The sequence below is a fragment of the Guillardia theta genome (genome assembly GCF_000315625.1).
Source record: "Guillardia theta CCMP2712 unplaced genomic scaffold GUITHscaffold_45, whole genome shotgun sequence".
Lineage (NCBI taxonomy): Eukaryota > Cryptophyceae > Pyrenomonadales > Geminigeraceae > Guillardia > Guillardia theta.
In genome coordinates, this window is record NW_005434629.1 from 595,660 (window position 1) to 608,303 (window position 12,644).

At 50.0% G+C, this 12,644-nt stretch overlaps 4 protein-coding genes across 4 annotated transcripts; 1 reads left to right on the plus strand and 3 right to left on the minus strand.

The window, feature by feature from the left end:
* Positions 1–2,046: 2,046 nt before the first annotated feature.
* GUITHDRAFT_110490 (hypothetical protein) lies at positions 2,047–2,911 on the plus strand (the record flags this gene model as incomplete). Its single annotated transcript, XM_005830614.1, has 2 exons — positions 2,047–2,390; positions 2,446–2,911. The coding sequence occupies 2 exons, from the start codon at positions 2,047–2,049 to the stop codon at positions 2,909–2,911; spliced, it is 810 nt and encodes a 269-aa protein (XP_005830671.1).
* Positions 2,912–5,120: 2,209 nt separating this feature from the next.
* On the minus strand, positions 5,121–5,495 carry GUITHDRAFT_110491 (hypothetical protein; the record flags this gene model as incomplete). The annotated part of the gene is made up of 2 exons (XM_005830615.1): positions 5,121–5,173; positions 5,219–5,495. 2 exons carry the CDS (start codon positions 5,493–5,495, stop codon positions 5,121–5,123), a joined length of 330 nt encoding a protein of 109 aa, XP_005830672.1.
* Positions 5,496–6,420: 925 nt separating this feature from the next.
* GUITHDRAFT_48317 (hypothetical protein) lies at positions 6,421–6,941 on the minus strand (the record flags this gene model as incomplete). Its single annotated transcript, XM_005830616.1, has 4 exons — positions 6,421–6,467; positions 6,529–6,696; positions 6,753–6,814; positions 6,868–6,941. Coding segments are annotated over 4 exons (351 nt in total), but the record flags the coding sequence as incomplete, so codon positions are not given.
* A 4,929-nt stretch (positions 6,942–11,870) lies between these two features.
* Positions 11,871–12,644, minus strand: GUITHDRAFT_153247 (hypothetical protein; the record flags this gene model as incomplete). The annotated part of the gene is made up of 3 exons (XM_005830617.1): positions 12,334–12,644; positions 12,134–12,298; positions 11,871–12,061 (listed from the first exon to the last, which is right to left on the minus strand). Exons 1-3 carry the CDS (start codon positions 12,590–12,592, stop codon positions 11,871–11,873), a joined length of 615 nt encoding a protein of 204 aa, XP_005830674.1. The 5' UTR covers positions 12,593–12,644.

Below are 12,644 nucleotides of genomic sequence, written 5' to 3' on the forward strand. Positions count from 1 at the left end.
TTTGCGAACACTGAGTACCATCGTATGACGTATGGTACATTGCCGGTTGTCACTTTTGCATCTTGATTGCAAGATTGAGAAAGATCAACGTTCGCTTCAATCCTCTGAAGTCACTGCTGAATGTTTCACCGCCTCGATGCTCGAGTGTAACCCCGTAATTCTTGAGCATGTGCATCTTGTACGACGAGCATGTTTGGAATGTTAGTTCTGGATTTTGTTGAACTTTATGGGTCACCCAGTCAAGAAACATCACTGGCGTGAATTTTTCAAAATGGATGGGATTAATTTGCTTCTGTAACATTATACTCTCTTCATGTAAGTTGTAGTTGGTAAACTCTCGTCCGTCGTCGCCGGCTCTGTCACCTGATCTGATCCGTTCAAGAATTTGTCACGTTCTTCACGCATGTTCGTTTTGAATTCATCAGTTATGAGAGCATAATACTCGTCATTCGCGTACAACCATTCTATGAAGCGTATCATGTAGTTCATATACATCTCTCTGGTCTTCTCCGATACATTGTTCTGCTGAATGCGTGTACGTCTTTCCTCGAATTCTCTCCGCTGTTGCACACATAACACAGCAGCTGTGGATTGAGGACGCTTGCAACCTCGCCGTGCCCAAGGCTGCACCGGCGATTGATCCAATGGGGCTTCAGGTTGCAAGACGTTTTCGTCTCCTTCCACAGCAAAAGCTGGAACAGCCTGTTCCCCTCCTACCTCTGGCCCCGTTGAATCACTGTCATGAACCTCTTCCATTACCTCCTCCTCATCCCCGGAGTCCCCCCGATCCTCTTCCGCCGTCACTTCCACTTCAGCACTGCGTAAGACACTTCCCTCTGCGCCAGACAGACCTATGCTTCCGTAGTTAAAAGCTTGGTGCCGCTGAAGGACGTAATACCCCCCACCCCAGAATTCTGTTCAAAAGAGGGGTACTACTATGAATCCATCTTATTCACGTGTTTGCTTTTCTTTATTTCCTTTTGCTACTACCTGGGTCCTATTGTTTCATATGTACATAAGTAGCTATATACAAATGAAAAAAACGAATTTGATGGATTCCGTCGGGCTCTACGGTTTGCAAGCCCCTCATACAGCCCGCACATGCCCAGTTTTGGTCCGTGACGGACCGTTATATTACAGATACATAATAATATGATCCGGAAGAAACCTCCTACCCATAATGGAATTTGTCATTGAACAAAATAGTATCCTTTGAACTTTTTTGGGGGAACTAGCCGTTTCATAGAAACTAGCCGTTACAAATTTTGGCGTTTCATAGAAACGGCAGCTGAGCCGTTACAAATTTTTGCGTTTCATAGAAACTAGCCGTTAGAAACGTGTCAGCAGCGGTAACTTGAGTGAAGGGCAGGGCGCCGACAACGCGGGGAGGACCGGGGATTTGTAACGGCTAGTTTCTATGAAACGCCAAAATTTGTAACGGCTAGTTTCTATGAAACGGCTAGTTCCCCCAAAAAAGTTCAAAGGATACTATTTTGTTCAATGACAAATTGGAAATAAATGCTATAAAACATTGAAAATACAACTCTAACTTGAATTTAAAAAGGGGGGTGATTATTTTAGTTACCAAGTACCCCTATGGGAGGAAGAACCGCTTCAGCGATGGGGGTGGGGTCCATCCTACCCTACTGGCAATCACCCTCTCCCTTCCCCCCCTATATTTGCTCATCCCTGTTCTTGGTTGCCTGACAAGAAGCACCCATTCCCTCCAGCAGATCCTGAGTTAAGCACATCGGCACACTTGGAATGAATCCTACAAGATGTTTGGTTCTAAGCCTGGCCCTTTCTTGGTTTGCAGCTGTGGTTGCCCCTTGTGATGGCTTCGGTATCCCGCCGGTATTGAAATCGTCTCAGAGTCACGTCAACTTACTAGCATCGCGGTCCCGCTGGTCTGCCTTGTCAGCTACGAGGATGGGCTTAGGTCCTAGGCCCTCACTCAGAATACTCCCAATCGTCTCAGCCGCTCGCGGGCGGGTACGGATCTCAGCCACAAGCTCTGGGAATGCATATCTCGATCAGGTGTGCAAGATGCTGGGGGCTGATGCTGCGAATGCGACCTCGAATGTGTATGTAATTGCAATGGAGCTGCAGAAGAAGGACATGGAGAAGGACATGGAGCTGCAGAAGAAGGACATGGAGCAGCAGAAGAAGGACATGGAGAAGGACATGGAGCTGCAGAAGAAGGACATGGAGAAGGACATGGAGCTGCAGAAGAAGGACATGGAGCAGCAGCAGAAGGACATGAAGAAGGACATGGAGCAGCAGCAGAAGGACATGAAGAAGGACATGGAGCAGCAGCAGAAGGACATGAAGAAGGACATGGAGCACCTTGTTAATTTCTACAAGCGTCAGCTGTCTACCCTCACTCAAAGGTGTGCATCAGGCTTGATTGAAATATGCGAAATGATATTGATTACCGTGACGCAGGTATGTCCTTGAGGCGCTGTTCAGGAAAGTGGTGCAAATTGTTCAATATAGCAAAGATGGTGCGATTCCATCTATGTTGTCGAAGTCGGACCTCAACGCGATGCAGAACGGAAAGATTTCTATGACTGACGTAAATCGGCTCTTGACGGATAATGAGCACGCAGAGTTTCGACGGAAAGTGTGGGAAAGGATCGGGTTACCGCAGGACCTTGTGATACCCACGTTTGATCCAAAAATGATGCTTTATGGGCAGCTTTCTGAAATGATACACGGGTCACCGGGAAATTATGTGTTTCTACCTTCAAATGCAGACGAATTGCACATCAGATTTTTCAGTGAGGTTGCAAAGTTTTTCGAGAAGAATATAGAATATTTCGACATCGTGTCGGCAAATGCGGGAGAGACCCTGGAAGCTGATTTTTTCCGAAAAATCAAAACGAATTCGACCGGAAAGCCAAGGCCGTGACTGGGACGGTAGGGTATCATTGTCCCTCGCCTTGCATCGGGTTGCTCCGAGTCGACCTTGCGCGCCTACCGTACCGCGGCAGTACTGCAGGAAGAAAGGCAAACGGTGGAAGGCATGTGGGATGTGCGTGTTGTGTGTTGGAAGTAAAGAGTTAGTCTCCCGTCTCCTTCCGCCTTGCTCTTCTTGCTGCATGTCCTCCTCGTCTTCATCATCTTCCCTCAACTCCAGCCGTAGGCCATCTCGTCTTGAAGCTCCAGACCGTGTGGACGACTCGGACTCTGAGCCCCTCACGTCCGGCCTCAGTAAGGACCCTCTGGATCCGACCTTCTGGCTACTGCCCTCAGAGTGGAGCGGGCGGAGGAGGCGGAGCGTGCTGGGCCGCTCTCGTACACCTTGACGACGGTGGAGTGGAGCGTGAAGCGCAGGGTCACTGAGCGAGCGTTGGTGAGATCTCCCCCGTACTGGGAGTTTCTCAGCCTGCACGCCAGCAGCTTGGTGTCGAGGCGACGAGGCCCGGCCAGCCTCGCGCGGGCTACGACATTGACCCTTGCCGACGAGACGAGCGCACAGTCGCAGCGAGGAAGAGCAGAGATCAACCCGTCAGACTCGTCTCCATCAGCCACGAGAGCGACTTACGTTCTAAGGTCCGAGAAGATTTCATCAAGGGTCATGGTCTCAACCGTCATTGCTTGTCATGAGCATACGTGGAGACGAGAGTAGGTAGGTAGCGCCCGCGGCAGACACTCTCCCCTCTCCCTCCGCCACATCCACGTGTCAGGCTTGTAGCCTTCCGCGTCTAGCTCAGCTCGTCTACCCAACCAGCGGACACATGCGATGCCGCCTCCTCCCTTCAACTTCATCTCACCCCACCATCATCGTCCTCGTCCGATCACGAGTCACCGGGGCAGAGCCGGGTGTCATCAGTGACATCAAGGCGCCATCGCAGACAGGGCAAGCCTGATAAGACACGGGCAGGCCTTGCTACCCGGCGCTCCTATCCTGATCTCGCCTCGCACTTCTCGTCCTGCTCAGCCTCGCAGCACAGGGGGAGGGAGGGGGGACAGAAGGGGGGCCTGAACCCCGAAAGCCGGGCCTGAGGTACGACGCCGTTGCCCCGGATCTCGCTTCCTCCGAAGACCGCCCCGCTCCGCTTGTGCAGACCCCCCTGGCCTTCGGTTCTCTCCTCTGTAGGAATGTTGGGAGACAGAGATGAACTTAAGTTTATGCTAAACACTGAACTGCAGATGGACAAGGCAGAGATGGAAGAGGAACAGAAGGAAGGGAACAAGGCGGACGAAGCACGAGGGATGTCGTTGGATCCCCCCCCCCTGCAGCTCAATAATGGATACACAAAGAGGAGGGGAAGAGGGCAGGGGGAATAGTTGGCACAAGGGTAAGGTGGCCCCCGATCAAGTAACACATTGAAGGGGAAACAAACTCAGGCCGGATTGCAACACTGAAACAGACGGGCACAACTGCGGGATCTTTGTCCTATTGCACTTACTGATGCTCGCAAAAACCAGAGGGCAGACACAAAAACAAGATATCTTCGACAGAGGTAGGCAGCATGGGGCCTTGTAACTCTTGTCTTGCGCGTGATGTAGAGCTCTGCAGATGCATTGGATCGCTTCGTGCGCACCTTATTGGAATCAATGTATACCCTTTTTTGAGTAAAGTTTTACTCAAGTGTCCTATTCGAGAAATTTTCTAAGTGTGGCGCGATGGCGGAATGTGACAGGTTGATGCTCGCTTTCTCAAGTATATGGACTAAACAGTCAAGAAATATGCTTGAATATTTGATAATTATGAGTATGTTAATCATTTGGCACCTTATTAGACATTGCTTAAGATCGAAATGTACAGCATTCTTCCTGAGAAGGCATGTATCATAAGTGATGAAGGGAAGTCGTAGAGAAACAAATGCATGGATAGAGTGCGCAAGTGAGTGAGGGAAGCAGGGACGGATGAAGGAACTGGGAAAGCGAGATGGCAGGGAGAGATAGAGAGTGGGTGGCTGGAACGGAGGTCATGAAATCAAGCATATTGCAACTTGGTTATATCAAACTGAATGTACTTGCAGGGAGTGGCCGACGGTACCTGCCTCAATGCGATTGGGATCAGCCTTGTAGATTGGGATCAGCCTTCCTGTGGCCCTCGAACTTGTTTCAAACACGTGACAATGTGATTCACTGATATTACATTCATTAACTTAGGTCTCGGATCTCACAGCCTTCTGGCGTTTCCTGTTGCCTCTCAGCACACCTACTACTGTCATCCAACACAGTTGCGAAAATCTTGACATGTCACCATTCGTCTCTGTCTTAGTCACCTTCTCATATTCCTCGAAAAGATAATTTTCGCATTGATCAAACATGAAACCTGCCTCAATGCGATTGGGATCAGCCTTGTATATGTCAAGAGCTTCAGCCTCTTCCTTGATGCGTTTCGACAGATATTTCATATCAGAATGCCTCTTGCCGTCATATTTGGTGGGAAAGTCAATCCCTCTAAGGCGCTTGAAAGGACCTTTTCGAGTTTCCGCATGTCCGAAGTGATACAACATGTACGCGCATCTCGTGGTCATCTGTGCCCAAGGGAATGTACCTTTCTGCGGCTTCCTGGTCGCATTCCGTGAACGACGTGCATTACTTACATCCTGTCCCTGTGATGAACCCAATCCATCGTTCTCCTCATCACGATTTACCAGCCTGCGCACCCCACTGTCCTCGGTTCTGGTAATGATGGTATCCAGTTTGTCACTTACACTCACAAACATGTCATAGACACTTCGGCCCGGCACCCTCTCTCCTTGCCGAACGCTAGTAGGCTGAACTGTGGTAGAACCGGTCACTGATGTGACGGTGCCATCGCCGTCACCCCCGACGTCGTGACAACGCTGGCATGGCATTCTTGACTGTTCTTCCTGTTTCCGAATCATGCCTTTCATTTCAGCCATTTCGCCTTTGATTTCTCCCACTTCGCTTTTGATTTCTCCCATTTCTTTCAACAGGCATGTATGCGATGTTATCCCCGTCGCAACTCTTCCGTGCGCCTCAGTTGTAACGAATTTCTTCAACGTATCTATGAATCCCTCGTGAATAAACAATTCCGTTTGAAACAGAGGATGGTTCATGGGCATTGTATCACGAAGAAATTGTTCGTGGTAGATGACAGACGCCAGAGATTGTTCAACAAGCCTCCTAAGCCGTGCATTTCCCTGAATGCATGGATATAATTGGTCCATGATCTCATTAATCTCTCGCCGTGTTTCACTGGTCTCACACCAGAACATAGGCGGTAGAGCCGCGAATTCAGGTTTGTCTGTGGGTAACCCACAACATGTTCTTCCTACCTAGTGGGGGTTCAATTGAAGTCAAATATTGGCCGCAGTATTTTCAACTTACTTGCTGGTCTCCAGCGGCCTCGTATCTGAGATACGTGTCATGTATCGTACCCATTTTCCAACCAGCTCGCAGAGAAATCGCACTGATGCTTGGTCCGCTGGTAGTTCCTGACGAAGTATATGTCGCTGATCCTTTTCTGATACTATGTGTGCCTGTATGGAGCATCAAATCAAGTTGCCAGTGAATGACTACGGTGTAATGAGCCCTATTCACCTAAGTCTCCGACGTGCAAACCGTTATTCTCAAGAGCTGTTAGCACGTCCCTATCATTTAACAACCGTTGGCTGAAAAGTTTTCTGAATCTTTCGTATTGGCTGGTGCCTGGGAATAACCGTCCTCCTGACGTTGAGTGGTCCACTGGGAACATCAACCAGTAGATACCTGCCGTCCCCAACTCAAACTTTCAAAGATTCAAGACCTGTCACGCGGCGGCGTACCTAAGGACAATATCGGGCATATAGAAGGGTTCGTGGTGTTTGCATATACGTGTTTTGGATCCCTGGGACACATTCATGAGTGAATTGACTCAGTTGAAGAAGACTCAAGCAAGACCTGGCCTTGTCTCCAGCCTGATCGTTCTTCTGGTGAATAATATAGAATTGGAACGCATCGTTGGCGAAATCCATATGATTATACAGCAACCCAGCAGTGTTGCTACTCCTTGACATCAAGTTCCAGCTTATAATCATGAACGTTCTTCCCCAAATGAATTCCCTATCCATCTTGCAAAGCATTTCTTTGGCTAGTACTTGGTAGATGGTAAAAGGTAAAGGGTCTTTTCCCACGGTAACTTTGACCGAACGATCTTTCGCTGCCTGCCGGTTGCACTTCTTCTTCAGTCCAACAAAGTGATTAGTTAACACCTGCTCAATCTCGTGGAATTCCTTAACAGGTACATCGTAAAGATGCACGATGTACATTAACGATGATCGGTACGAACTACATGTCGAGAAGGCAAGATCTGGTTTTTCTCTCAACAGAAATGAGATCCAGTGCATGAAATGCTCTGCTTTGAATCTTACGAAGTCGATGGGAATAATATCCTTCTGGGACAGAATATGTTCTAAGTAATGGGCTGTCGGTAAGCCATTGGGTGTTTTTCGGCCCTCTGCCGCCTCCAAGTCTTGCAGAAAGGCTGGGGTAATCAGACCATATGTTCGCTGGTTTGCAAATAACCATTCAAGAAACCTAGTCATGTGCTGACGATACATTGTACGTGTACTGTCAGCCAGATTATTGTTCAAAATATCTTCAGTGTCTCGACGTAATTGTTCTATTTCTGAGATCGGCAGTTGCAGCGAGTCTAGCGTGGGACGCCGACGCCGCGGCTGTGACAGTGCTGACCGCTCGGAGACAGTCCGGGAGACGAGTCACTGGTTACCGAGACTGCGATTGCCGGGACTGCAGCAGCTCGGACTTCCTGGCTTGCCATAGCGGCAGCGGCACTGCGCGCAGCATTGGTGATGATGGAACACTGCGATTGTCCACACCTTCCTGTCTGCTCAAAGTCCTCCGTGCTACCCGCACAGATTGCATGGAAAGCACGTTTACACTGACTACACTCTTCTAGAGGACACACTCCAAGGTGCTCAGGAAGTACCTTGCATCCCTCAGCAAATAAGCACAATGATTGCGCAGGCCCCCGATCCATTCTTGCGGCCCCAACTTTGTACCGAAGAGTTTAGCGGAAATAGCCAGGATGATTAGAGATGTATCCTGAGGCGGAGAGGTAGTTGTACTGTTAATAATGAATAAGTAATACTTGATTCCAACTTTTTTGAATCTTCGATATCAGATAGGCCTAGCAGCATACGATTTTGGTCATATCTATATACCATACTACAAACGTATTTTCCACCTTTCGTGAAGTCTGTACCTACCCCAATGATTGCGTTGGAATTTACAATCTCATCGCCCTCCATCACAAGCGTCATCGTCCTCATACCCTGCCTCATACCCCTCATCATCACCCTCACATACCGTTTCATCACCCTCATGAAATTCCAGCATCGAGTAAAAAACCTGTAAGAACTCAGGTTCTGACAAACCTCTCAGAAGTTCTTTCAGACGCGATAAGTTCAAGGGATGCGTCTAATCAGGTTGTGAACCAAGCCTGAAGTGAAGCCTGCAGGTCCAAGCTAGTGGGCTGGAGCTTAGTCTGTGACTTAGAAGATCCGGTTGGTTGGAGCCTGGGGAAGCTGAGGCGGCGCCGGAGGAATCAAGAGGCGCCGGCTGTCGAAGAGGCAGCACTCGTACAGTCGTGGAAGTAAGGCGGTGGTGTGTGAAGGGAAGCTGTTTGGTTGGTCTTGCTGCTACGAGTCACGGTTGGGAATAAAGTGCTGGGGATTGTTGGGAAGTTGATCTGAGTTATCTGAGGTGTTTGGTTGGCTGTGAAAGTCATTGGTGTCTTCGTGCGCACATCATCTGTGAGTCTTGGTCTTTGGACTTATCAGTCAGCTGTTGAGCTGTTCTACTAGTCATTCATCTGTGCACAGACTCTAGGAGTCAGGAATTGATTCCAATACAAAAAGAAAATTTTCTTTTTGTATTCACGAACAAAGGAATACAAAAAGACTCTACGATAAGATTCCAAGGACAACGAGTTAAAGGGCTCTTGGTCTTTGTGCGTCGAATTGACAACGAGTTTGAAGGCTCTTTAAGGCTCCTGGTTGTTGTACTGTACGCTGTTACTCATTTTTTTTGGAACGGTATTGGTAACTCCAAGTTGACGATCATGAGCATGCCAGATCTGCAAGAGGAGTTGAAACGAAGCCATGGTGATGTTCAGGTCGACAAGCTGAAGCATGGGAAGGTTACCTCCAAGGAAAAACTCGAGGACCTGTTCCTTCCTTTCTCAGGTGCCATGAGTCGTTTTCGTCCGAATCTTGGGGCTTGTTTCTTAAAACTGTTGGACTTGTTTCCGATTGACGAGACTGGATCGTTTGTTGGAGAATTTCATGAAATGTGGGAGTCGTCTCCAGAAGGTCTAGAAAAATTCTCTTCGCTGGAGTGGAAGATTCAGGTCACGGCGTTGTTTCTGCATGCTGGGTACATTTGGAAGAATGGGAAGAAATTCAAGGATGCTCTTGAGAAGTTTAAGAAGTTGCGAGGAAAATTCGAGGAGGCAATCGCAGCCAGCGAGGATGTGATTGATGGTGCTTCAGAGGATGCATTACGTTCGCTTGTTGGTTTTGGGGTTCTTTTTCCTGTGGGGCTCTGATACAGGCGTGGTAGAGTTTGAAGAGGGAAATGCACAGGGGTGGGTCCTGTAATACTAATTTATTTGTTTTAATGGTACAAATTACAATACTTTTAAGAGTCCAGCATTTTATGATGGTAGACCCCCCGAGCCCCTCCCCCCTCCCTTCAGCCCTCTCGCGATGGTGCAGGGATATGCACAACGCTAATCAATGACGAAGACGGATAGACCATCAAGATTCGAAGTTAATGTCGATGAGATATCTTGATAACACGGTCGTTGTGTTGCTTTTGTGAATACAATCATCCTTATCGTAATCTAATCTTGCAAGTTCAGAATCAAGCACCATCCAAGTGTTGCTGTGATGATTTTTCATTCGCAAAGTCGACAATGTTATGTTTTTATCAATAAAAAAAAAATGCTTGAGATGTAAAGTATTGCACTAGATATCCAGTGCTGTTTGTCAAAGCAGCTCAACCTTCACTCGTGCCCTCACAAACAAGATGGGAGGGGGTTTAGGGTTTAGGGTTTAGGGTTTAGGGCAGCATGGCTCCTCGTCAGGTGTAGGGGAAGCCGCCAGGGCGCCAAGGAAGCTGCAAGCAAGAGGTTTGTATACTTCAAATAGCTTTCTAAGTATGGTTCTTCAGTATGATGAAAATGTTCGCAACCTGCTGTATCGGAGATCATGCCAATACACGCAGAGCGGACTTGTGGATGCCTCTGTCCTCGAAGCTGATCTCGTCGAGAGGGTGAAGAGCTTCGCGAAGCGTTATCCGAACAGCAGGACAGCCCAGGCTTGCAAGGCTGTGGAGGGATGCACCCCCGACGCTATCGCAGAAGCCATCCGCTCGACATGTCAGCAGGCACGACGTGAGTTTCTGCAAGAAGCGATGACTGGATGGAGTGACGCATCCAGAGAGTGGTTTATGCAGCAGATTGAAGAAGCCAAGAAGGAGAAGGTCGAGACATACACCGCCTCAGCAGGCAACGAGGTGACTTCCTTCATCTCCATGACTCTCCTGGGCATCTCCTCGGTGTATGTCAACCATGAAGAAAAGCTGAAGAAGAAATTTGAAGAGATCGGACTGATCGTAGACTCAGTGCAAGAGAGTAAAGCAATCATGTGGAAGGCTCCGTATAGACCCGAGATAGCGAGTGCTGAGGAGATCCCGGTGACTGTTTCCTTCCTCCGCAATGCACAAGCGGAGAAGCTCTGGCAGGGAAGAGAGGACTTCGCGATCGATGGTCGCAAGTTCACAGCTGTACATGTGAGCATCGTGCACGATCGATCTTTCAAGATTCGAGCCAAGAGAGGACCCTGGGGCAAAGGGGGCAGCTTGGCAGAGCTGACTCACCTGCTAACCTTGGGCGGCATGACAACGGCTGAGATAGCTGCCGTCTATCGCTATCAGCTGCTGCGCCAGTCCCTTGCAGCGGTCCAACTCCAGCCGCTGGCAGGCATGCTGGTCGCTGGGGCGCCAGGACAGCAAGTCCACAAAGGCTTAGGTCAGAAAGGCTTCATCGCTGTAGGGGCCAACGTCATCTGGAGACAGAGGGAGGTGGAGTGGATCGTCTCCTCGAGCTGCCCAGAGGCGAATGATACAGCATTTCGAGCTTTCCGAGAGAGCGAAGCGATGGAGGGAGTACACCTGACTCTGTTCAGCGAGGACCCGAAGATCAGAGAGGCGCTCGCAGTCGAGTTGACAGCTGATCGCTTTGTGTCCAGAAATAAGTTGAAGAAGGCATCAAGGATGCAGAAGAAGGCAGGCGGCAAGGACGGCAAGGAGATCAAGATCATCATCAAGTCGACGGCGGCATCTGGTCGCTTCACGAGGAAGGAGATGGAGGGGCTGTGCAACGGCGGCAACACGTCTATCGCAAGAGTCAAGAGAGTCTTGTTGGAGATCGCTAACAGGCTCGAGATCAACGTTGAAGGCATCGACATGGAGGAGGATTTGAACACCAAGTCCTGGAACGGGTCCAAGCTATGCATCCTCCTCGGCTCCACGGAGGATGCTCGACGCATGATGAAGGAGCTGCCCTTCTATCTCGAAGGCGCAGCAACCAAGCTCGAAGCAGTCGGCTTCGACAAGGAGCCTGACTCTGAGGCGGCTGGTCAGCGGGGCACCAGCGACGCAGCGCAGCGACAGGAGGAGAGCGAGGGAGAGTGGCTGGAGTTTACAGACCTGGAGAGGATCACAATGGAGGCAGCATCTCCGTCAAGCCAAGAGGACATGCAACTCGTCAGCGAGCTGTCAGCAGTCATCGAAGATGCAGCTTCTTTGAACGAGGCGGGGACTAGCGAGCCGATCAAGCTGGTCCTGGACAAGGCCGTTGGCAACCTCCACGACACCTTCTACTCTCCGGGGAGCCTGGAGTTCATGTCGCTGGGAGAGTGGGCGAAGATGCCAGAGGAGCAGGGAGTTGGGCGCAACGTTCTCAAGGAGAAGCTGGGGAAGTGGCTGCAGAGCAAGCGCTGGACTCGCGTGCAAGGAGAGAGCAAGAAGGCAAGGAGGGGCAGCGCGTTCTCGCCACGGGCAACGGCAGCTGCTGAGCTTGAGCAGGAGGCGGAGAGCGACGACATAGAGCGTCGATCTCTTAGCTTCCTGTTCATAGCACTGAGTAAATTCGCAGAGATGCATGTGCTGGCCTGCTCGCTGAAGGTGGACAAGAAGGACCGACTGCGGGTGGAGATGAGGGAAGATGGCGAAGAAGAGGAAGACATGGAGGAAGAGCAAGGCGAGGGCGAGGAAGAAGACGGGGCGAGCCCGTACCGAGCTTGAGCTGAGCTCAAGGTAAGTAGAGAAGGTGGAGGCGACCGAAGGCCAAGGTGAGGAGAGGCAACTCTCCTGACTGAGGCTGAGGAAGCTGAATGGAGGAGGAGTAGGGGGCAACCGAAGGCCAAGGTGAGGAGAGGCAACTCTCCTGACTGAGGCTGAGGAAGCTGAATGGAGGTAGAGTAGGTGGTGACCGAAGGCCAAGGTGAGGAGAGGCAACTCTCCTGACTGAGGCTGAGGAAGCCAAGAGAAGACAGCAGAAGTAGAGAGTAGAAAGACGCCTCAGAAGCAGGGTTCGCATTGTAGGCCGTGTACTCCCAGTGCTCGAGCGCCTCTTTAGACTAGGATCAAAT